This window comes from Furipterus horrens, unplaced genomic scaffold, assembly GCF_987537825.1.
Source record: "Furipterus horrens unplaced genomic scaffold, mFurHor1.1.pri manual_scaffold_12, whole genome shotgun sequence".
NCBI classification, from domain to species: Eukaryota; Metazoa; Chordata; class Mammalia; order Chiroptera; family Furipteridae; genus Furipterus; species Furipterus horrens.
Window position 1 is genome coordinate 58,584,057 of NW_028327182.1, and position 24,363 is coordinate 58,608,419.

At 35.7% G+C, this 24,363-nt stretch overlaps 1 protein-coding gene across 2 annotated transcripts in view; it reads left to right on the forward strand.

The window, feature by feature from the left end:
* Positions 1 to 24,363, forward strand: part of ITGBL1 (integrin subunit beta like 1) — a 284,324-nt gene that overhangs the window by 124,848 nt on the left and 135,113 nt on the right. For both annotated transcript variants that reach the window (XM_090258003.1, XM_090258004.1), the window contains 3 exons: positions 1,452 to 1,592; positions 5,069 to 5,209; positions 20,477 to 20,623. In XM_090258003.1, coding sequence (XP_090114129.1) covers positions 1,452 to 1,592; positions 5,069 to 5,209; positions 20,477 to 20,623 — 429 coding nt within the window. The remainder of the gene's footprint in view (positions 1 to 1,451; positions 1,593 to 5,068; positions 5,210 to 20,476; positions 20,624 to 24,363) is intronic.

The window sequence follows — 24,363 nt, forward strand, 5'->3', positions numbered from 1 at the left end:
GTGAAATTTTGTGTGTGTGTGTACATGCAGAGATATGTTTAAGCTCATAAATAAATGTATAATATGTTATAATTATAATATGTAACTATAAATATAAATGTATAGCTTGATAGCCTTCTGTTTGCTTAAGTGAATAAATTAAAATTAAATTTGTTGTAGAAATTATATTAGATTAAAAATACTTTTTTAATGGATTCTTCAATTATAGATCATTTAGACAGAAAACATGGCATTGTATGTGTGGGTCCCTGTCTCTCCCTCTATCTCATTATAGTACTGGTTCTCTTCATCTTTTGGCCTTCCTCTTTGCCTCTCTGTTATGTGGCATCTTGAAGGAAGTCTCATCTGATGAACAAGAGTAGGATAAGAGACTTTATTGATACTCTTGCCATTGGCCAGTAATGCCATAGTATTAAGAAAGAAAAATAGCCTCATAGTTTCCCACAGACCCTCTGGCATTATGGCTGTAGAGGAAGAAAGAGGGGAGTACAAACACTTTAGCCATAGACTCTGATAAAAAATATCCCTATATGACAGAAAGGACAGACTAAAAAGCAAAGTCCAGTGTGACCCTGGCTTCTTTCATATCTATAAGAATAAAAAACACATTCATGCTTGGATGGCATAACTACATAAAGAGAGGACATAAGAAATGATTTAGAGTTAAATAGAATTGCCATCTTTTGGGAGTTTGTAGAAGGATTGCTAGATATGGGTGTAGAAATTAATAATGTGATGATTCATTACTGGATTCATGGACATAGTACAAATGAGTTAGGGTAACAGTTTGAAAGGGTGTGGTGGTATCTGGACACAAAATGAGGGGGTGCCTTTACCTATCCTTTGTAACCAGTTCACAAATACAATGGAAATTTGACTGTGAGACTAATGGTCCATAATATTTCATTGGTCTAAATAAGTACTAATTACTGATTTAGTTGAAAACCTCTTTCCCAACTGGCAGGACACAACAGCTTGTGGGATGCAGTTGAATGAAAAGATGAAGCAAACCTCTGGTTTAAGAAATAGTTCAGTCATTAATAACGTGCATCCAAGTAAATACACACCATTGGTTTCTCAGTTCTTAATTTCAAATAAAATATTTTAATGACTAATTCAAGAAATGCCCTTAGCGTACTTAAATACATTTGAGTTTGATGCATATATTTGAAATTGGAATATAATAGACTATCACTTTCAAATTCTTTCATTTTAATTAGCTACCTGGCTAGGACAAATTAGAGGACACTCTGATTTACTTAATGTGTATAATTATGTAAGTATATGCACAACTGTAATGTTTTGGGGACAAGCTAAATAATATGATTATTTAAAGTAATGAGTGTGAAACAGGTATATTTCAGAAGGCAACAATGATCATAAAGAGATAGAAAGTTAATTCTGTTTTTAAAGTTGCTTTTTTCCTCACATAAAATTCATTTTGGATAAAGGCCATGGAAAGTGTTACTGTGGAAACTGTTACTGCGAGGCTGGTTGGCATGGAGATAAATGCGAATTCCAGTGCGATATCACTCCCTGGGAGAGCAAGCGAAGATGCACATCTCCAGATGGCAAAATCTGCAGTAACAGAGGTGTGTCATTCATACACATTACTATGTAAAGGATAGGGAAACAAAGCTCTTAATTGTTAATACTCTTCTCTGTATTTCATTCCCTGTGGGAGGAAGTCATCTTTTATAATCATTGACTTTGATGAAAAATCAGCATTTACTATAGCAATAATTTTCCCTTTCTTGTTTTTTTTTTTATTGAGTGGTAAACAGAAAAATAAGAAAGTTACTATTATTCTTTAAGCTTCACTGAATAAATAGTTAACACAGGGTCTGTAATTTCTTTGGCAGCCATCCAGAAATAGCATAGCACAGCTAAAAAGCAATTCTCATAGATTCTTCTGTTAAACTAATGGAACCATCTATAGCATGAGCATCTAATTATCCAGAGAACATTAAAAAAACCTTCTTAATTATGAGTGAATTGAAAATTTGGCTGAAATACAGAATTGGCATAGAATCATTTACTTTTATACACAATAATACAAATGTCATATTGAACACAATATATTTGTATGAATCTAAAGCCACATGAAATTTACACTGGCCTTAGACATGAATTTTTAAAAAATATCACTATTGCTATAATATAATTTAAAGTGAATTAATCAATTGCTGATATCAAATCAAGTAGTTTTGAATACTTCTTAAAAATCCTTAAAATTTTCTGTGTCCCTTTGTCAGCTATACTGGTGGATAAAAAGCACCATGCTGTACTGTTCTTTGTCTACCTGATGATATAAACACAATAAGTGGCCATATTTCCTTCTATAAAAATATAGAAAACTGGAACATATCTTTTAATTTTTTTAAATGAGTGATGCATTTTAATAAGTAATGCTTCCAGGGAAAATCTTAACACATAACCACTTTTAAAGACTGACATAGAAGAGTAAATGTGCCACATATCTTCACATAAAGAAAAAAAATAAAAAAGGCCTGAGTTTGGAACTAAACTCATTAAAACATTTTTTCTTTAATTTATAAAGAATACAGTTGACTATATAGCATACGAATTCACATTGTTTCCTTTAATATCTAAGGACACATTTCTGCTTCAGTTCTTTTATTCACTAGGGTCAGTACTTAATATAATGATGTCAGTGTATGAAGCTTGAACTGTGTAACTGTGGGAAATAACCATTTTTTTGTTGAAAAGAAAGAGAACAGTGGAACTCAATGGGCTGTGGATCAAGTCCTGATTCTGCAGCAGGGATATGTGGGTTCTGTGAGACAGACATTCTTCAGAAAAACACATTACTGCCCACTTTTCCATGTCTCACCTCCTGCCTTCCTCCTTCCTGCTGCTCAAAGTTTTCTGATTTGGAGATCTGATAGATTCAGAACATGAAACAGCATGTCTAAATGAAGCTGGTAGCTAGTGACACATGCAAAGGCAGACCAGGGGTGGACACTACAATGAGTTCCTTTTCTCAGAGGATACTACTCATGTCTACCCTAGAACCTCCTTATCATTGCCTCCTAGGTAGAAGAGAGACATTAATCCTGCACTACCTACCTCATCTTCCTTTTTCAGATCATGTTCAGGGACCATAAAATAATTTTGTGAACAGATTTAATCAGTGATAGAATAAATGCCCTTTACTGCTCACTTTGTTTAATCACAATTTCACATTGGACCCAATTTATCATATGCCCACATCCTCAGATCATTTGTATTATTAAGAAAGCAATGCATATTAATCTTTAAAATGTAGATAGTAAAGTAGAAAATGATCCATAATGTTAAAATACAGATATAACCTCCTTTTCAATTTCAGTACATAATCTTTAGGTCTGTTTCTATCATTTATTTATAAAAATCAATCACCTGTGCTCCCTGACGTGTATTTCTTTCTTATTTAATACAAAAGTTGAATCGTACTCTACAGGGTAATTTATAATTTTTAAAAACTTAATCATATATTTTGGGTATCTTTCCATGCTCACATAGCAAAAACCTAATTTGTACTTTTAATGGCTGCTTGGTAGTCCAAGCTACACATTGTAATAATTCCCCATTAATTGATATTTATGTCCTTAGTTGTTTTTCAGTAACATGAGTGATATCATGTTTAATACTTCTGAATATAAACTTTTGCATATTCTTCCTTTCCTTTGGATATACTAATTGAAGTAGACTCTTAGGCTAAATAATATCCACATTTTCAAAGTATATATTGTGAAAAAATGGTACATCCAGGATTGTATCATTTTGTACTTCATACTTTCTCCAGCCTTTGACCTTAGCAATCTTTTCACCTCTGCCAATCTGACATCTGTTTTACAGACCCCCCACCCCTGCCCTGTAGTAATCATAGGTTGAGTGGTAAACATTTTTCATGTTTATCATAATATGCCTACAAAAATAAATTGGTGTTCTTGGCCTTTGTCTACTTTGCTCTAGGCATATTTGTCCTTTACATATTGATTCCTAAGAATTGTTTATGTTTATGAGAGTAGCTCTTTGTCTTTTGCACATATATGACCTGTTATGCCAACTCTTTTAGTTTTTCTGTTTGTTTTTGGTGTTTTGCTTCCAACCAAAATTTTACAGTTTTACGTAGATAAATCTGATTCTGTTTTTAACTTTAATAATTTGCTTTGAAGATTTTGAATAAAAGGATTTATTTTACATTTTGTAGTTTTAGTTTATATTCTTAAATCTTCAGTCTAACTAGAATTTACTTTGATATGAGAGGTAAGAAAGAGATTTAACTTTATCTTTTCCCTAAATTATTAGCTAGTTGCTCTAAAGATGATGACTGAAAATCCACACAAAGTAAATATGATCTGCAATTGGACACTTTCTCTATGCCTGTCTCCATGTGATTAAGATTATATCTTTTACTTAATCTCTAACATACTCTATAACCCAAGTTCATTTATTCTAACAAATCTTATTCTTAGGTTTCCTTAACATGCACCTTCTGCTCCAGTGATGCAGGACTCTTGATTTCTTGACTTTTCTTAATTTGTTTTACCACCAACCAATCCTAGAACATTTCTTCATCTCCCTGCATATCCAAACATATACCCTGATTACTTTAGCTGATATTGATTTCTCCTTCCCCAAACTCTCAACAGTATTTCTTATAGTGTTTATGTCCTAGCTTACAAAATGCTAGTACTCATACATTATTGTTTGCTAATTTTTCTTTCATTAGCTTTCTTTTTGTTAAGCAGATTGTAAGCTTCTTGAGGGTAATGATTTTATCTTATGTTGTTTTAATTGGTTTATATTATTTCAGAGATAAACCAACAATGTTAATGAAATATTGCACAATCCCATATAGTTATTGGCATAGATAGTACCTTTTGTTTATTAAAGGATATCTACTGTCAGCTTTAGATGATGTTTCCTTTGTGGAATTTTTTTTTGAGCACATGTATTTTTTCAAATACAATGTAAGCAACAGATTAAAAAAACAATACATAAGATACTTTCTTTCATGAATTCTCACTAGACCCATATAAAAATTGTTTTTTCCATGTAGGGACTTGTGTGTGTGGTGAATGTTCTTGCCATGATGTTGACCCAACTGGAGACTGGGGAGATATTCATGGAGACACCTGTGAGTGTGATGAAAGGGATTGTAGAGCTGTCTATGACAGATATTCTGATGACTTTTGTTCAGGTAAGTGCTCTCAGTCTTCCTATTTTAAATAAAAATATTCATTTTTCTATTTTGAAGATTCATTCTTATTTTCACAGAAACTGTAAAAGGATTGCATGTGCATTCTTAAACATTGGACATCCACAGAGCTCCTATTAGTAGTCACTTGGAAAACTTTGAGAGAATTCACACATTAGGCAAAGATTAGAGATAAAAATTCACTCTCTCTTTCTCTAAAAATTATTCTAATTCCTCACCAAGGAGAACTACTAGTTCTATATATCTGTTGCTCAACTCTGAGAGCACAAAACTAGCAGACCTGATGAGAATAAACAGGATAGATTCAGTTATGGCATGCTATATTAATATATTACAAAACTTAGAGTAATGCAATTCTCATGGATATTTTAATGCATTTATTCTTTGGTATAATTTATATACTAAAATTATTTTGCAACTTAGTCTAGAATTGAATATCAATTAGTGAATTCAAAATTTTTATTTCATAAATATTTATGGAAAAATAGTAGTTGCCAGGGTCCGGACTGCATCTGGCTGGGCTACTGGGTCCGGCAGTGAAGGAGACAAATATTATTCTTGACTTTATGAAACTTACAATCCTAATTTTTAATGGTTCAAGGGAAGAAAACATATTTAGCTCAACAAATGATATTTAACAAAAATGAATTTATGGATTTTTAGCCCTTTTAGTTTGATAATACAATCAAGGCAGAAGCATATGCATATACATCTCTTTAAGTTTGACTGCTTGATTCATGTACATAGAAAGGAAACTCCACTGGTCTCCTGAAAGTTTGCCAACAAAGAAAGATAAAAGGTCACCCTATTTCATTATGATTATGCAACTGCAAAAACTTCTCTGGCCTGGTTGAGTGGAGCTTGATGCTTCAACTTCCCACTATAGAATGTTTTCCCTCCTCTGATTAGGCCTCATGTTCAGGAAGACTTCTTAAACATTCCATGAACACTGTTCTCTTGAGGAGATGATGCCCTTTTCAGATTTGTCTATTATTCATTATTATAAATGGTATTTATTATCACAGTTATAAGCACAGTGCAGAACTTGACTTTATTGTAAAGGCAATGGGGAGTGTGTCATGGTTCTAGGCAGTGGAGTGATGTAGTCACAGGTTTCCAGTCTGCTTGTCTGGGTAAATATTGGTGCCATTTACTGAAATAAAAAATATGAAAAAAAGTTGTCAAATTGTTTTTAGATATATTGATCATAAAGGACAAAGGACAACCCAAGATTGATAGCTTTCTCGGCCTATTGAATATGTGGATCTAAAGGATCAGGACCGAATATGAGAATTTAGTCATAAGCATAGAGTTGGTAATGAAAACAATAGTGGTGTTCAGAGAGCACCATTTAAGAATATCATGTTAAGACTATGATAAAAAACATGGATTCACACAATTTAAAAAAGCAAAATAAAGAAGATAATCAGGCTATAAAAATAATAAATGTGTGGCTTTTTGATATGCCTTTTTTTCTACCATAAGGTGCATTCTTCCTTTTTAAACCCATGATCTTGATCTTGACCCTGATTTGGAATGGGGTTGAAAAATTTTAAATAACTGCATTATAGTGATAACTCAGGATTGTGTGAAATGGTCTGTCTCATTGTTGGAGACTAGGACCATGAGGTGAAGATGGGCATTGGCACTTCAGTTGATACTTCCATCCTTTTATAACCTCACAATCCCCATTGAAAGTTGTTTAGGCTTAGAATTACTACTATAAATTAGGAGGGTGAATGCTATTAAGAACTCCTTGTAATCTGAAATTTTGCACTTCATTTATTCTCTCCCTTCTTCCTTCTACAGTATTTTTCTCTTCCTCTCTTTTTCCATTTTCTCTTATCTTGTGAGATTTTAGACAAGAAAGTTAAGCAACTAGGGTTTCTCATAGGAGGTGTTTAGGAGAGAATGATTAGTTCTTTATATGTGATCTTCATGCTTTAGGTATAGACAGAGAGGGGTGGCCAAAAGTGACATAACAATTAGAAATAAAATCTGTCATTGTGGTTTTATATTTTGTTTATTGAATGTGGCCAGTTCTCAATAGTCTGCCTCCCACAGTTCAGATGAGGAATTTCGGAAAGAAGAAACATTAACATCAACAATGAATCAATTCTGGTAGACACCAAGTTCATTCACACACCTCATTCCATTTTATGTTCATACTAACTCAGAGTGGGAGACATGATTATCTATATTTTAACAGAAGAGGAAACAGGTTCAAAGAAATTAAGAAACCTGAAAAAGTTCACACTGCCTTTGTATCATCTGAAAACACACATAGCCGAAGAAATCATGTAAGGTAACCTCCAAGTGATACAAATAAAATTCTTCAGTTTCCTTTATTTTGGTAAGGAAGAAGTGTCCTCTTGTTATTCAAAAATCTTATAAAACTGAGCTTCTCTGAACATCATTATGATCTTGGGCAGGCATCAATATCAGTCCTATTTATTTATTCTTACTAAATCTGTGTAATTTTATATATTATGCTTAGTGAATTATTAGCTTTCACAAGTGTCTTAATTGCCTGTTTAAGTTGCACCATAGGAAGGGTACCATACACCTGATTACTGAGTATGTTAATACCTTAGTTTTATGAGAGAGAAGTAACCCAGCTATATTGATATTCTCTAGTGATTTATTCAAGGCTAAGGTGTAATGAGGTTTAGATGAAATGCAGCTATATTTTTAGCTCCCATTCTTGCCAGTCTGAGAGTGTTGGTCTTATTTAAATTTAAAGGAAATATCCTGATGAATTAGTTTAAGTTGGCTTTTTCTATTGACATTCTCATATTATTCATTCATTCTCACTCTGTCCATTAATCTATTCAACAATGCACTTAAATGTAGATATTTTGTGCCTGTACCATAATGGGTTGGAAAGATACACATATTTTAAAATAAAATTCCTGCTTTCAAATAAATTTACTTTATTTATTTCTTGCTCCTATCTGTGTTCATCATCCACATGGTATGTGTGTGTGTATTTATTCATACACAAGTGTGATTCATACACACACACATGCATGTACACACATAAACACATCAAAGATTATACTATTGACAAAATTTGACTGTGACTAAAATGACCAGGACATGACCAGTCATCCAGAAGTATACCAACTGCTTCGTTTGTTACTTCAGTTCTATGAGTTGCTCTGCTGAATTTACCTTCTGGTTTTGTAATAACTCTTGCATTACTTTTTTTATTTTTAAGTATATTTTATTGATTATGTTGTTACAGTAGTTGCAAATGTTCCCTTTTGCTCCCCTCTTCCCAGTACTCCTCTTCCCTTCAGCAATCCCACCCCCTTAGTTCATGTCCATGGGTCATGCTTATAAGTTCTTTGGCCTCACCATTTCCTACATTATTCTTAACATCCCCCTGTCTACTTTATACCAACTGATTACGCTTCTAGTCCCTGCACCATTCCCCTATTTCTCCCCCTCACCCCTCCCAGCTGATAACCCTCCAAATGATTCCCATACCTAAGATTCTGTTCTTATTCTGGTTTGCTTAGTTGGATTTTGTTTTTATTTTTTAGATTGAGTTGTGATAGTTGTGAGTTTGTTGTTGTTTTAGTGTTCATAATTTTGATCTTCTTTTTCTTAAGTAAGTCCCTTTGACACTTCATATAATAATGGCTTCGCGATGATGAACTCCTTTAGCTTCAACTTGTCTGGGAAGCACCTCATCTGCCCTTCCATTCCAAATGATAGCTTACTGGATAGAGTAATCTTGGTTGTAGGTTACTTTTCATCACATTGAATACTGCTTGCCAGTCCCTTGCTGCCTGAAAGCGTCCTCTGAGAAATCAGCTGATAGTCCTACAGGCACCCCACTGTAGAAAACTCTCTGCCTCTCTCTTGCTTCCCCCAGGATTCTCTTTTTAATTTTCACCTTTGGAATTTTGATCATGATGTGTCTGTGTGGTCCCCTCTGGGTTCAGCTCACCCAGGACCCTCTGTGCTTCCCAGACCTGTATGTCCATCTACTTCACAAAATTTGGAAGACTTTTTCATTTTTTTTCAATTCTTGCTTCCTCATTCTGCACTGGTTGACTGTTTTTTTTATTCCTTATGTTTCAAATCATTGATTTGAACCCTGGTTTCCTTTCCTTCACCATTGGTTTTTTGTGGATTTTCCTTTGTTTCACTTAGCATAGCCTTCTCTTCTTCTCTTATGCATTTGCCATACTCAAGCATATATGTCAAGACTGTGAGCATCTTTATCACCAGTGTTTTGAATTCCATGTCTGTTAGGTTTTCCCCCACTAAAAATTTTTTTGGTTTTTTTTCCATTACAGTTGTTTCATTTTTTTCCCCCTCTTGCTTCCCTCCACCCTGTCCCTCCCTTCCCCCATATTCAGTCCCCACTCAGTTGTCCATGCCCGTGGGTCATTTATACATGTTCTTTAACTAGACCCTTTCCCTTCTTACCCCCTTCTCTCCCTCCCACCTCCCTCCTTGTTACTGTTAGTCTACTCATTGTTTACATACCTCTGGTTAAATTTTTCTCATTTGTTTGTGTTGTTCATTAGTTTCCTGTTATAGGTGACAGCATAAGGTATTTTTCTTTTGTTGCCTGGCTTATTTCACTTAAGCATAATTCTCTTTAGTTCCATCCATGTTGTTGCAAATGGTAGAAGTTCCTTCTTTCTTTCTGCTACATAGTACTCCATTCTGTAAATGAACCACAGTTTTTTGATCCACTTATCTACAGATGGGCACTTGGGTTGTTTCCAGCACTTGGCTATTGTAAATAGTGCTTCTATGAACATTGGGGTACATAGGTCTTTTGAATTGGTGTTTCACGATTTTTCAGATATAATCCTAGCAATGGAATTGCTGGTTCAAAAGGCAGTTCGATTTTTAGTTTTTTGAGAAATTTCCAAACTGTTTTCCATAGTGGCTGCACCAGTCTGTATTCCCACCAGCAATGCACCCGGGTTCCCATTTCTCCACATCCTCTCCAGCACAAGTTCTTTGTTGACTTGTTGATTTGTTGATTTGTTGATGATGGCCATTCTGACTGGTGTGAGGTGGTATCTCATTGTGGTTTTTATTTGCATCTCTCTGATGGCTAGTGATGTTGAGCATTCTTTCATATGTCTATGGACCCTCTGTATGTCCTCGTTGGAGAAGTGTTTGTTCAGGTCCTTTGCCCATTTTTTAAATGGGTTGTCTGTCTTCTTGGTGTTGAGTCGTATGAGTTCTTTATATATTTTGGAGATCAATCCCTTGTCTGATATATCATTGGCAAATATATTTTCCCATATGGTTGGTTTCCTTTTCATTTTGCTGATGTTTTCTTTAGCTGAGCAGAAACTTTTTAGTTCGATGTAGTCCCATTTTTTTATTCTTTCCTTTATTTCCCTTGCCTTAGGAGATATATAAGTGAAAATGTTGCTTTCTGGTATATCTGAAATCTTCCTGCCTATGTTGTCCTCTAGGACTTTTATGGTGTCATGGTTTACATTTAAGCCTTTGATCCATTTTGAGTTTATTCTGGTGTATGGTGCAAGTTGGTGGTCTAGTTTCATTTTTTTGCATGTCCCTGTCCAGTGCTCTCAACACCATTTGTTTAAGAGGCTCTTTTCATTCCATTTGATGTTCTTTCCCCCTTTGTCAAATATTAGTTGACCATATAGACCTGGGTTTATTTCTGGACTCTCTGTTCTGTTCCATTGATCTATATGTCTGTTCTTATGCCAGTACCGGACTGTTTTGATTATCGTGGACTTGTAGTATAGTTTGATATCAGGTATTGTGATTCCTCCTACTGTGTTCTTCTTCCTCAAAATTGCTGTGGCTATTTGGGCTCTTTTTTGCTTTCATATAAATTTCTGGAGTATTTGTTCTAGGTCTGTGAAAAACGTCATTGGTATTTTAATAGGGATTGCATTGAATCTATAAATTGCTTTGGGTAGTGTGAACATTTTAATGATGTTGATTCTTCCCATTCATGAACATGGCATATGCTTCCATTTATTTGTATCTTCCTTAATTTCTTTCTTCAGTGTTATGTAGTTTTCTGAGTATAGGTCTTTTACCTCCTTGGTTAAGTTTATTCCAAAGTACTTTATTTTTCTTGTTGTTATTGTAAAAGGGATTTTTGTTTCAGTTTTTATCTTTGAGATTTTAATGTTGGTGTACAGAAATGCCTTCGATTCTGAATATTGACTTTGTATCTGCTATTTTGCCAAATTCACTTATTAGTTTGAGTAGTTCTTTTGTGGAGTCTATAGGGCTTTCTATGTACACTATCATGTCATCTACAAATAATGACAGTTTTCCTTCCTCTTTTCGAATTTGGTTGCCTTTTATTTTTCTTTCTTGTCTTATTGCTGTGGCTAGAACTTCCAAGACTATGTTGAATAGGAGTGGAGAGAGTGGACATCCTTGCCTTGTTCCTGACCTCAGGGGGAATGCTCTCAGTTTTTGCCCATTTAGTATGATGTTGGCTTCAGGTTTCTCGTACATGGCCTTTATTATGTTGAGCTATACTCCCTCTATTCTCATTTTGCTCAGAGTTTTCATCATAAATGGGTGTTGTACTTTATCAAATGCTTTTTCTGCATCTATTGATATGATCATGTGGTTTTTGTCGTTCATTTTGTTTATGTGGTGTATTATGTTTATTGATTTGTGAATATTAAATGATCCTTGTGTCCCTGGGATGAATCCCACTTGATCGTGGTGTATGATCTTTCTAATGTGTTGCTGGATCCGGTTTGCCAATATTTTGTTGAGAATTTTAGCATCTATGTTCATCAGTGATATTGGCCTATAGTTTTCTTTCTTTGTTGTGTCTTGACCTGGTTTTGGAATTAGGGTAATAATGACTTCCTGGAACGAGTTTGGGAGTCTTCCCTCTTCTTGGATCTTTTGAAATAGTCTGAGGAGGGTAGGAGTTCGTTCTTTCCTAAATGTTTTGTAGAATTCACCTGTGAAGCCATTCGGTCCAGGGCTTTTGTGTGCCGGGAGTTTTTTGATTATTGCTTCAATTTCACTAGTTGTTATTTGTATATTCAGGCTTTCTGCTTCTTCTTGATTCAGTTTTGGAAGACTATATGTTTCCAGGAATTTGTCCATTTCATCTAGGTTGTCAAATTTCTTGCCATACAGTTGTTCATAATAATTTCTTACAATTCTTTGTATTTTTGTGGTACCGGTTGTGATTTCTCCTCTTTCGTTTCTGATTTTATTTATTTTGCTCCTCTCTCTTTTTTTCTTGATGAGCCTGGTTAAATGCTTGTCAATTTTTTTATCTTTTCAAAGAACCAGCTCCTATTTATATTGGTGTTTTGAATTGTTAGTTTAGTTTCTATGTCACTTAATTGTGCTCTGATCTTGATGATTTCCTTTCTTCTACTTGATCTGGGCTTTGCTTGTTGTTCTTCCTCTAGTTCTTGTAGCTGTAGGGTTAAAGTTTTTATTAGAGATTCTTCTAGCATTTTTAGTTAGGCCTGTATTGCTATGAACTTTTCTCTTAGGACTGCTTTCACTGTATCCCATAGGTTTTGGGTTGTTGTTTGTTCATTATCATTAGTTTCCAAAAACTTTTTGATTTCTTCCTTGATGTCATTGTTAACCCATTCATTATTTAATAGCATGTTATTCATTCTCCATGAGTTTGAATGTTTTTGAGTTTTTTCCTTGAGGTTGATTTCCAGTTTTAAGCCATTGTGATCTGAGAAGATGCTTGATATAATTTCAATTTTCTTGAATTTGTGGAGGCTTCTTTTGTGTCCTACCATGTGGTCTATCTTTGAACATGTTCCATGTGCACTTGAGAAGAATGTATATTTTGCTTCTTTGGTGTGAAAAGTTCTATATATATCAACTAAGTCCATTTGATCTAGAGTGTTGTTCAGTGCCTCAATATTTTTGGTGTTTCTTTGCTTCGAAGATCTGTCCATTGTTGACAATGGGGTGTTAAAGTCCCCTACTGTGAGTGTGTTGCTGTCTATATCTTTCTTGGAGTCTTTCAAAATTTTTCTTACATATTTGGGTGCTCCTAAGTTGGGTGCATATATTTACAAGGGTTATATCTTCTTGATGGATTTTTCCCTTAAGTATTAAAAATGTCCTTCTTTGTCTCCTTTTATGGCCTATGCTGTGAAATCTGTTTTGTCTGATATAAGTATTGCTACTCCAGCCTTTTTTTTTTTCATGTCCATTTGCTTGAAATAGTTTTTCCATCCCTTCACTATCAGTCTGTGTAGATCTTTTGTTCTAAGGTGGGTTTCTTGTAGACAGCATATATACAGGTCATTCTTTCTAATCCATTCAGGTACCCTATGTCTTTTGATTGGAGCATTTAATTCGTTTACATTTAAGGTTATTACGTATAAGTACTTATTCATTGTCATTTTCCCCCTTTGTACTCACGTTCCTCTCTGTCTCTCTCTGTTTCTTCATCTTTTTAAAGCAGACCCTTTAGCATCTCTTGCAATGCTGGTTTGGTGGAGGTGTATTCTTTTAGCCTTCTTTTGTCTTGGAAACTCCTTATTTCACCTTCCATTTTGAATGAGAGCCTTGCTGGATAGAGTATTCTTGGTTGTAGGCCTTTGTTTTTCATTTCTTGGGATATTTTTTGCCATTCCCTTCTGGCTTGTAATGTTTCTGCTGAGAAATCTGATGATAGCCTTATTGGAACTCCCTTGTATGTTATTAGTTCTTTCTCTTTTGCTTCTTTCAGGATTCTCTCTTTGTCTTTGAATGTTGCCATTTTAATTATGATGTGTCTTGAAGTGGGCCTTTTGGGGTTCATCTTCATTGGGACCCTCTGTGCTTCCTGGACTTGCGTGACTCTTTCTCTCCTCATGTTAGGGAGGTTTCTGTCATTAGTTTTTCAAAGAGGTTTTCTATCCCTTGCTCTTCTTCTTCTATTTCTGGAATTCCTATGATACGGATATTATTACGTTTCATGTTGTCCTGCAACTGTCTTAGAACCTCTTCATTCTTGTTCAGTCTTTTTTCATTTTGTTGAACTGTCTGGGAGATTTTGTCTACGTTGTCCTCCAGCTCGCTGATCTGATCTTCTGCTTCCTCTAGTCTGTGTTTAATTCCTTCTACTGTGTTCTTCAATTCAGAGATCATATTCTTCATTTCCTCCTGGCTCTTATTGATAGCTTCTATGTCCTTTTTCATGCCGGTGTAATTCTCAATAAGTTCCTTGTAGTTCACTGGAATTCCTGTTAGTTTCCCAGGAGTTCTTTGTAATTTCCGCTGAGCTCATTCAGCTTCTCCATAATCCATGTTATGAATTCCATATCTGATAGTTTGCTCCCCTCTATTTCATTCAGCACTTTTTCTGGGGATTCTACCTTTCCTTTCAATGGGGGGTTGTTTCTCTGTCTCCCCATTTTTATGACTCATTGTTTGTTGGTGCTTCTTAGAATGATCTGCACTTCCTGGATTTGCCCCTGGTGGTGTCGATCATGTACCATTCTGGCCCTAGGCACTGGGACCTGGTTGGCTGCTCCCCTAGTTCTTCCCTCAAAGCCACCGCACCAAACTCTCCCCAAATGTCTCCAGTCCTCTCTGCCTTCTCTCTGCTTCAGCCCAGGGTAAGTAAGGGCCAAACTATTTTTGTATTTGATTCACTTAAGAGCTCTTTTTCTCCTGCTGTTTCTCTCCAGCTAGCAAGAAACCCTGTGGCTTTTTGTTTTTCACAGTTGGATACTATTTTACTTTTTACTGTGTTGCTGTAGTCTGTGAAGCTCAGCTGGGGCTTTAGACCCTGCCCTTCTTACGGGGAATCCCTGGCTGCTGAGCTGTTTCTCAGTCCCTTCAGCTGCCACCCGTGTGAGCCCAGCCAGCCCTTCCACTTCTCCGCACCCCCTACCGGTCACGTTGTGATGTAGCGGTCTTTTCTGTCTCTCCATGGTTATAAGACTTCTCTCCAGCTAGTGTTCGGTTGGTTATTCCAGATGATTTCTCCAAAATTAACTTGTAAATCCAGCCTGGTTTTGGGAGGCAGTTAGCGTAGCTTCCACTTACTTCTCTGCCATCTTGGATCCCCTCTTCTATGATCTTTATTGAGATATTTAATTTAGGTATTCCTACTTTCCCCAAACAATAAAACATTCAAAAAGATTCTCAATGCCACTATTTTAATATTAAACTTATTGCCATTTGCTATTCACTGACTTTCAGGAATTTTATTCATTATGGATGATTTACTTAGGTCACTCATATTTTAATAACCCTATTTCCTCAGCTTGAACTTGTTCAATTGATATCCTGTTTACTTTTGATGGTAAAGTGTAGAAGACTTAAGTGGATGACTTGAGAAGGAGCAATGGCCATTCTGAACTAGACAATATTCTTCCACTCTGATACTGTTCTGTTTAGAGGCAAAGTCTTTCACCGCATAGCCAATCATAACAATGACACTACTCATCAATTCATTCCAATGCATAAGCACTCAAATGAAGTTGGGTTATTGAGAGGGCATTTTAATTAAGTGAATACTGTGACTGAAGCTGAGGCACAGGAAGCTAGAGGTCATCATACACATGGCAAAAGTGAGGACACATTTTATGTGTTGTTCCCTACTATGCTTGGAGTTGGTAATGCCTGGTGGTGAAGCATAAATTTTAGGAGTCATCCTTGAAATAACCCATGATGCTGCATTAAATGCACAAGAAATAGAGGTATAAGATATTATAGGCTATATTTTCCCCTGACGTTTATAGCAGAGCACAGAAATAACAAAGGATAAAGAAAATGAAACTGCAGTAATAACAGAATTATTTTCTCTAGAGAATCTGCATTTTTATAATTTGTTAATGCATCCACAATTAATATGACTTTTTTGATATTAATTGGACCAAATTTTTATACTAAAACTTTTTAAATTAATAACTTAAATCTTCATAAATTTTTTATCTTACCATAATTTTAAGAAAATATTGACATGTGGATGATTTTTAGATAGAAAATAATAACTGCTCTTAAACCCGTATCCCAATTATAGAACTTGAGACTGGTCTCCTCTCAGTCACAGGTGTTCCCAACAAAGGATCCTGCTGTATTTCATGTTCCTAATTATTGGGCTCCTCACCCTGGGCAAGGATTGCTGCTTGATAATTTGAAGCAACTGCAATTGCAGGTAGCAACCTCCTGGGTAGATAAGAATTTTTTGACATTCTAAACATGCTGGATGTTTTGTCCTACCTTTTTACAGCTATTTAAATTTTTTAAAGAGTGAAGCTATATTTCCCTTTCAATCTAATTGTATTGTTCAATTTTTTTTTGTTAAAGTGTCAAGTGCTCTTCCACAAATGGCAGCATGTTCTGTTCTTTGCCTCGTCTCCTTGTAGCAGATCTAACTGTTCTTGAAATGAAACCTTCTGTTTTCAAGAATTTCAATGCCATTGCCTCTTATAAAATGGCAGAATCAATTGTACTTTAAAGGTTGAAGATTTTGTTTTAAAAATTGTTATATGCCTGTGCATTTGCAACATAAGTCTGTTTGCAAATTTTGTTTTAAATTGCATGAAGATTGAGAAGAATGGTCGTAATTTCTTTTTTTTTAAGTATATTTTATTGATTGTGTTGTTACCATAGTTCCAATTTTTTCCCTTTTGCTCCCCTCTTCCCAGAACCCTTCTTCCCTCCAGCAATCTCACCTCCCTTAGTTCATGTCCATGGGTTGTGCATATAAGTTCTTTGGCTTCACCTTTTTCTATATTATTTTTAATATTCCCCCTGTCTATTTCATACTAATCGATTATGCTCCTTAGTCCCTACACCATTTCCCCATTTCTCCACCTCCCCACTCCCAGCTGATAACCCTCCAAATGATCTCCATACCTAAGATTCTGTTCTTATTCTGGTTTGCTTAGTTGGATTTTGTTTTTATTTTTAGATTCAGTTGTGATAGTTGTGAGTTTGTTGTCGTTTTAGTGTTCATAATTTTGATCTTCTTTTTCTTAAGTAAGTTCCTTTGACACTTCATATAATAATGGCTTCATGATGATGAACTCCGTTAGCTTCAACTTGTCTGGGAAGCACCTCATCTGCCCTTCCATTCCAAATGATAGCTTACTGGATAGAGTAATCTTGGTTGTAGGTTGCTTTTCATCACATTGAATACTGCTTGCCAGTCCCTTCCTGCCTGAAAGTGTCCTCTGAGAAATAAGCTGATAGTTTTATAGGCATCCCCCTGTAGGCAACTCTCTGCCTCTCTCTTACTTCCCCAAGGACTCTCTCTTTATCTTTCACCTTTGGCATCTCAGTCATGATGCATCCTGGTGTGGTCCCCTCTGTACTTCCCAGACCTGTATGTCCATCTTTTTCACAAAATTTGGGAAGTTTTCCTCATTTTTTTCAGTTCTTATTTCCTCATTCTGCACTGGTTGATTGTTTTTTTCTTCTTTATGTTCCAAATCATTGATTTTAACCCCGGTTTCCTTCCCTTCACCATTGTTTTTGTGTGGATTTCCTTCATTTCACTTAGCATAGCCTTCACTTCTTCTCTTATGCGTTTGTGGTACTCAAGCATATCTGTCAAGCCTGTGAGTATCTTTATCACCAGTGTTTTGAATTCTGTGTCTGTTAGGTTTTTTATCTCCTCATCTGTTAAGTTGGCTATCTCCTCATTGCTTAGTTCTCCCACTGGAACCTCGATCTGTTTCCCCCTTTGGGCCATACTTTTCCATCTCCTCATTCTGACAGGCTCCTGTGTTTGTTTGCCTCTGCGTTGCAGGTAGAGCTGTCATTCCTGTTATGTTGTAAGGGGTGGAGCCCTTGGGATTCGTGAGTACAGGGTGACCTGTTTCACCACATTGTGGTGCTGTATGTGGGGGAGTGTCCGAAAGGGAACAATGCCCCCTGCCAAGCACTCACCCCTTTTTCAGGCACCCCTCCCACTTCCACACCAGATTGGTGCCCCTCTAGCTGCTGCCCTGGCCGTCGTTCCCAGAGTGGGTGGGTTTGCAGATGTTCTATGACCATGCGGGTCCTTTAAACAAGTGGACTCTGCTGAGACTGGCAGTTTCTCTCTCCACCCCAACCCCCACACAGTCAGAAGCAATGAGGCTTGATTTTCCCCAGTGCTGGGACTGTGGGCTGCAAGATCCAATGAGGAGTTGGGAATGCTTCTCAGGTATCCCTCCTGACTTTTTAAAACATATGACTGCACTTTCTGCCGGCCTGCCACTGCCACTGCTGCCGCTGCTGCTGCTGCCACTGCTGCCATCACCACACCGCATCCTCTCCACCCCGGCTCCGCCCCTCCTTCCTGTCTGAATGAGTATTTCTTCTTTATATCTTTGTTTGCTGGACTTCTATGTAGTTTGATTTTCTGGAACTTCTGGTTGTTTATAGTTTTGAGGCAGTTGTATTCCTTTTTAGTTGTGGAGGGAGACACAGCATGTCTGTCTCCATCTCCATCTTGGCCAGAAGTCTGGTAGTAATTTCTTAAGCTGGGAGAAATTGTAAAAATCCATGGAACCTAACAACCAATAAAATCTAATTTCTAATACATTGAAGTATAATAATAAAAATTCTCTTGTCCTGGATGAATGACTCAGTTTTTAGATCATTGTCTCATAAACAAAGTTTGTGGTACGATACCTAGTCAGGGCACATGCCAAGGTTGTGGGTTTAGACCCCGGTCTGGGCACATATGGGAGGAAACTGATTGAAATTGATTGATGTTTCTCTCTCTTATTGATCTCTCTCTCTCTTTCCCTTTCTCTCTCTCTCTCTGTCCCTTTGTCTCTCTTTGAAACCAATAAACATACCTTTGGGTAAGAATTTTTTAAATTATCATATTTGAAAGTCTAAAGGATTCTATTCACATATTATACATTCTTACTAGTAATTTTAATTTTAATTTTCTTGTAAAATGAATTATAAGGCAGAGTATTACAACAGCAATTTATTGATTAGACTTTATTACATAGTAGGTGATCAATAAATGTATTTTAAATAGAATTTACTGTAATGTTAAAAATGAGAGATTTACATGCAATGATCCCTAATATCTCACCCGAAATTTACCTATGATTTTATGAATTGTACCATGAACAATCACATTAATTAATGGTGAAAATATTCATGAGATATGGACTGTTCAAGTCTTCAGACTTAAAAGATAGACATCTGCCCCCAAACCTCGTATAATATTGATAAAGTAAGCCATGCTCCCCTGAAAGCCAATTTTCCACAGTGTGGTATATATTAATAACAGATTGCAATTAAAAAATTAGTGTGGATTTTCATCCATTAGCATCATATTTAATTTACTTAAAGAAAGTTTAAATTCACTTCCTTTAAAGTTCTTCATGCATTTTTGTAGCAATTGTAGGAAACTGTGTTGTTCTTTGTCTGTAATGAGTATCTGAATGTTTCCTAAGAGTCAGGAAAAGCTTACCTGAAGTTATCCTGTTTTCCTTTCTATTCCTACTTGGTTACATATGTGGACTCAAACAAATAAAAATAATAGCTCTCTTTTATGTAGCATTTTAAGATATATTATGTACTTCTTGATAAATGTGGATAATGTATTATTATTCCATTAAAAATGAATAAATTAAATTTTGATGAGATTGTCGTTTGATCAGCCCTTCTTTGTAGGTAGCAGGATCAGGATTTGAACCCAACTACTTGGACGATAACATAGGACTTTTTTTTTCTGCTATTCCATACCACTATTTATCATAGTTCTTTACAGTCTATATATCCATGTATAAAGAAATTTAATATCTTCCCTGACCTCTTTAGTTTGTACTAAATTGGTCTTCAAGGATTGTGAACTCCACACAGGTTACTGGTTTTGAGGCTAAGCATGTGGTGTGTGGTAAAAAAGTAATGAAAATAAAGTGTGGGTGCCTCTAAAAGATAAGACCCTTCCTCACTTTCTTCAAAATGAAATTATTTTCCATGTCTAATGTTTTCCTCCACGTGAATTAATTGTCAAATCCATAAAATACTGTGTTTAGGCCCCATTAGCCCAATATAATCACATGCATATGAATTTAATAAATTCAATTTATAGCCCTATGAATCTGTTTCTTATCAAGAGTTGTTGCTTTTCTGTACCCCTTATGAACAATTAATATAAATTAGGCATTTAAGAACTTGAGAAAAATACGTATTTGCCTTAATGTTTTATATTGTTAAGATCCTGACTCATTTGTGACATTCCCTATTGAAATGAAACAAATTCTGACTTCAATATAATTTTCACATGTATATGTATATATTTTTATTACTCTCATTGCAAAGGTCATGGACAATGTAATTGTGGAAGATGTGACTGCAAAGTAGGCTGGTATGGGAAAAAGTGTGAGCACCCACATTCCTGCCCACTGTCACCTGAGGAGAGCATCAGGAAGTGCCAAGGAAGCTCTGATCTGTCTTGCTCTGGAAGGGGTAAGTAAGGACTCTCATGTTTGCCACTGCTTCCTAATCCCACAAGTCAAATGAATTCAATTCACATATATCTTTTTAAAGATAGCTAAGATTCCTCTATGAGAGGTTGGTCTTTTAAGAACTAATAAAATATACAGATGATATATCAGAATTGTACACTTGAAACCTATATAAGATCAATGCCACCACAATAAATTTAACAAAAAATAGAAAAAAAACTATCCAAGTCCCATGAGTGAAAGTACATAGAGAAATATAATCTCTCTTTTTTCTTCTCTGTCTCACTTCACACACTCACATGTTATGAATCTCCTATAGCTTTAAAATTTGTTCAATTTCAATTCAATTCAATTCAATTCAATTCAATATTACATTAAAAAGAAATAAAATATGTTTGGATATTTGCTCCTAACTTTCTGAGTGAGACCATCTAATTGCTCAATGAAACTCAATAACATTTAAGTCTGAAGGAAAGTGTTGGCTTTTGAAAGAGCATTGTATGAACAGATAGCTCTGAATAAGCTTTTGTTGTTTTAGGATGTATGTTGACTCAGGCATGCTCTTGGTACCAGATCAGTACAAACTGGAGGTGGAATAATTCATCTAGAAGGAAGAAGGTGCCATTACTTCTTTTTCTTTGTAATTGTCACACTGTTATGGAGAGCACCCTTGTTTGTCCTCAGTTTCCACATGTCAGACCAAGGAAGTAGTTCTCAGACTTGGAATTTCATGCAGCAGTAAAATTCCTCAAACATCAGAATACTGACATACTTGTCAATTTTTAATTTTGCTATAGAAAAAACCCATTAGGAACATAAAACATAAAATAAAGCAAACCCAGACCAAAATCAGATCAACAAATAGCTCCCCTCCAATATATAATCACTATATCTTTCATAAAAGAAACACAATTTCAACATGAAAGTACATAGAACACTTAGGCCCCTAATTTGTAAATAAATGAGTCTTTTAATAACTTTTAATTTTTTATCATTATTTATTTTCCATTTTTTATTGTTGTTCTATTACAGTTGTCCCATTTTTCCCCTATTATTCTCCACTGCCCTGCCCACATCCCAACTCTCCCAAGTTATTTCCCACCCTGTTTTCCATATCCATGGGTCATTTATATTAGTTCCTTGACTAGCCTCTTCCTCTTCTTTCCCCCTTTTTCCTCCCCCCCTACCCCTTTGGTCACTGTCAGTCTGTTCCTTGTTTCCATGCATGGGTTCTGTTTTGCTCATTTTTTTGTTTTGTTCATTGGGTTCCTGTATTAGGTGAGATCATATAGTATTTCACTAAGCATAATGCTCTCCAGTTCCACCCATAATGTCACAAAAGGTAGGAGTTCCCTCTTTCCTTCTGCTACATAGCATTCCATTGTGTAAATGTACCACAGTTTTTTTGATCCACTCATCCACTGATTGGCATTTAGGCTGTTTCCAGTGTTTGGCTATTGTAAAAAGTGCTGCTATGAACATATGGGGTGCATAGGTTTTTCTAAATTGGTGTTTCAGGATTCTTCAGATATAATCCTAGGAGTGGGATTGCAGGATCAAAAGACAGTTTCTTTTTTTTTTTTTTGAGGAAATCTCATACTGTTTTCCACAGTGGCTACAAGCAGTCTGCATTCTCATCAACAGTGTACTAGGGTTAAAGCAGATCCTTTAGCATCTCTTGCAATGCTGGTTTGGTGGAGATGTATTCTTTTAGCCTTCTTTTTTCTGGGAAACTCCTTATTTCACCTTCCATTTTGAATGAGAGCCTTGCTGGGTAGGATAATCTTGGTTTGGGGCCTTTGTTTTTTCACTGCTTGGAATATTTTTTGCCATTGCCTTCTGGCTTTTAGTGTTTCCATTTTGAAATCTACTGATAGCATTATCAGAACTTCCTTGTATGTTTTTGCTGTTTCTCCCTTGCTGCTTTTAGGATTCTCTCTTTGTCTTTGACTTTTGCCATTTTAGTTATGACGTGCCTTGGAGTGGGCCCATTTGTATTCCTCTTCATTGAGACCCTCTGTGCTTCCTGGACTTGCCTGACTTTTTCTCTCATACAGTTAGGGAAGTTTTCTGTCATTACTTTTAAAACAGGTTTTCTATCCCTTGCTTTTCTTCTTCTCCTTCTGGTATCCCTATGATATAAATATTATTACATTTCATGTTGTCCTGCAGCTCTCTTAAAACCTCTTTATTCTTTTTCACCTTTTTTCATGTTGTTGCACTGCCTGGGGATTTTTTTCTGCATTGTCTTCCAGCTTGCTAATCAAATTCTCTGCTTCATTTAGCCTGCTTTGAATCCTTCTTTATGTTCTTTAATTTAGAAATTGTATTCTTCATTTACTCCTGGCTCTTATTGATAGTTTCTATGTCCTTTTTAATGCTGAAGCAGTTGTCTGTAAGTTCCTTATAGCTTCCCTGGAGCTCTTCATAGCTCCCCTAGAGTTCTTTGTAGTTTTCTTTGAGCTCAATGAGCTCATTGAGCTTCCCTATAATCATTATTTTAAATTCTATGTCTGATAGTTTGCTTACCTCTATTTAATTTAGCACTCTTTCTGGGAATCCTCTTTTCCTTTTGATGGCAGGTTGTTTCTTTGTCTCTCCATTTTTGTGGCTCTTCTTGTTTGTTTCTGATTTTTTGATTCATCTGCTTTGACTTCCTGTCTTTGTGTGGTGACCTTCTGTGCTAGGAGACTCATGAGATTCAGTGGTACAGTCTCCTCTGTCTTCTGAACTTGATGCTCTTGGGATGCCCTTTTTGCCATTTATTTGGGCTGTCTCATTGTAGAACATTTTCACTTCCACAAAAACTATCTCTGTACCCCTTACCAGTCATATCCCTACATGCTCTTTAACCCTTACAGACCATTAATCTACTTCCTGTTCCTATGAATTTGCCTAATCTGGATATTTGATATAAATGAAATCATAAAATATATGGCCTTTTTGTTGCAGGCTTTTTTCACTTAGGATAATGTTTTCAACCTTTATCCATGTTTTAGCATGAACTTCAATCCTTTATATGGCTAAATAATATCCATTTGTATGGATAGATCACATTTATTTATCCATTTACCTCTTAATGAATATTTGAATTGTTTCTACTTTTCTACCATCATAACTAATATTCTATAGACATTCATGTAGAAGTTTCTGTATGAATTTTGTTTTAATTTCTCTTGGGTTTATACCCATAAATGGGATTTATGGGTCATATGGTAACTCTATGTTTAACTTTTAGAGTTACTGTCTTTAAGGTGACTGTACCATTTTACATTCTCACCAGCAATGTATGAAGGTTCCAATTCCCTCACATCCTTGACATTATTTGTTACCATCTTCTTTTAAAAAATTACTTATAGTTTTTCTTATTTAGAAAATTCCCAAAGTTACAAGATATTTGTATTATAGGTATTTTCCAATATTTATTCTTAACATTTATAAGTAGGAAGATAAGATATGGGTAGAAATATGTATATTTTTAATTTTATGAGAATTTCTGACTTACCCATCTTTCACCAATAACCCTAGACAGAAACCAGTGTTCTACAAACACTAATACAATATTGCCATTGTAGTGCCTGAGCAAGTCTATCATGCTTTTAAAGTAACAAAGATTAAAAAATTAGCCCTGACAACTTTGGCTCAGTTAGTCACCAGTTCAAATCTTGGTCAGGGCACACACTTGGGTTGTGGATTTGGTCTTTGGTCAATTAGGAAGCACAGGAGAGGCAACTGCTTGGT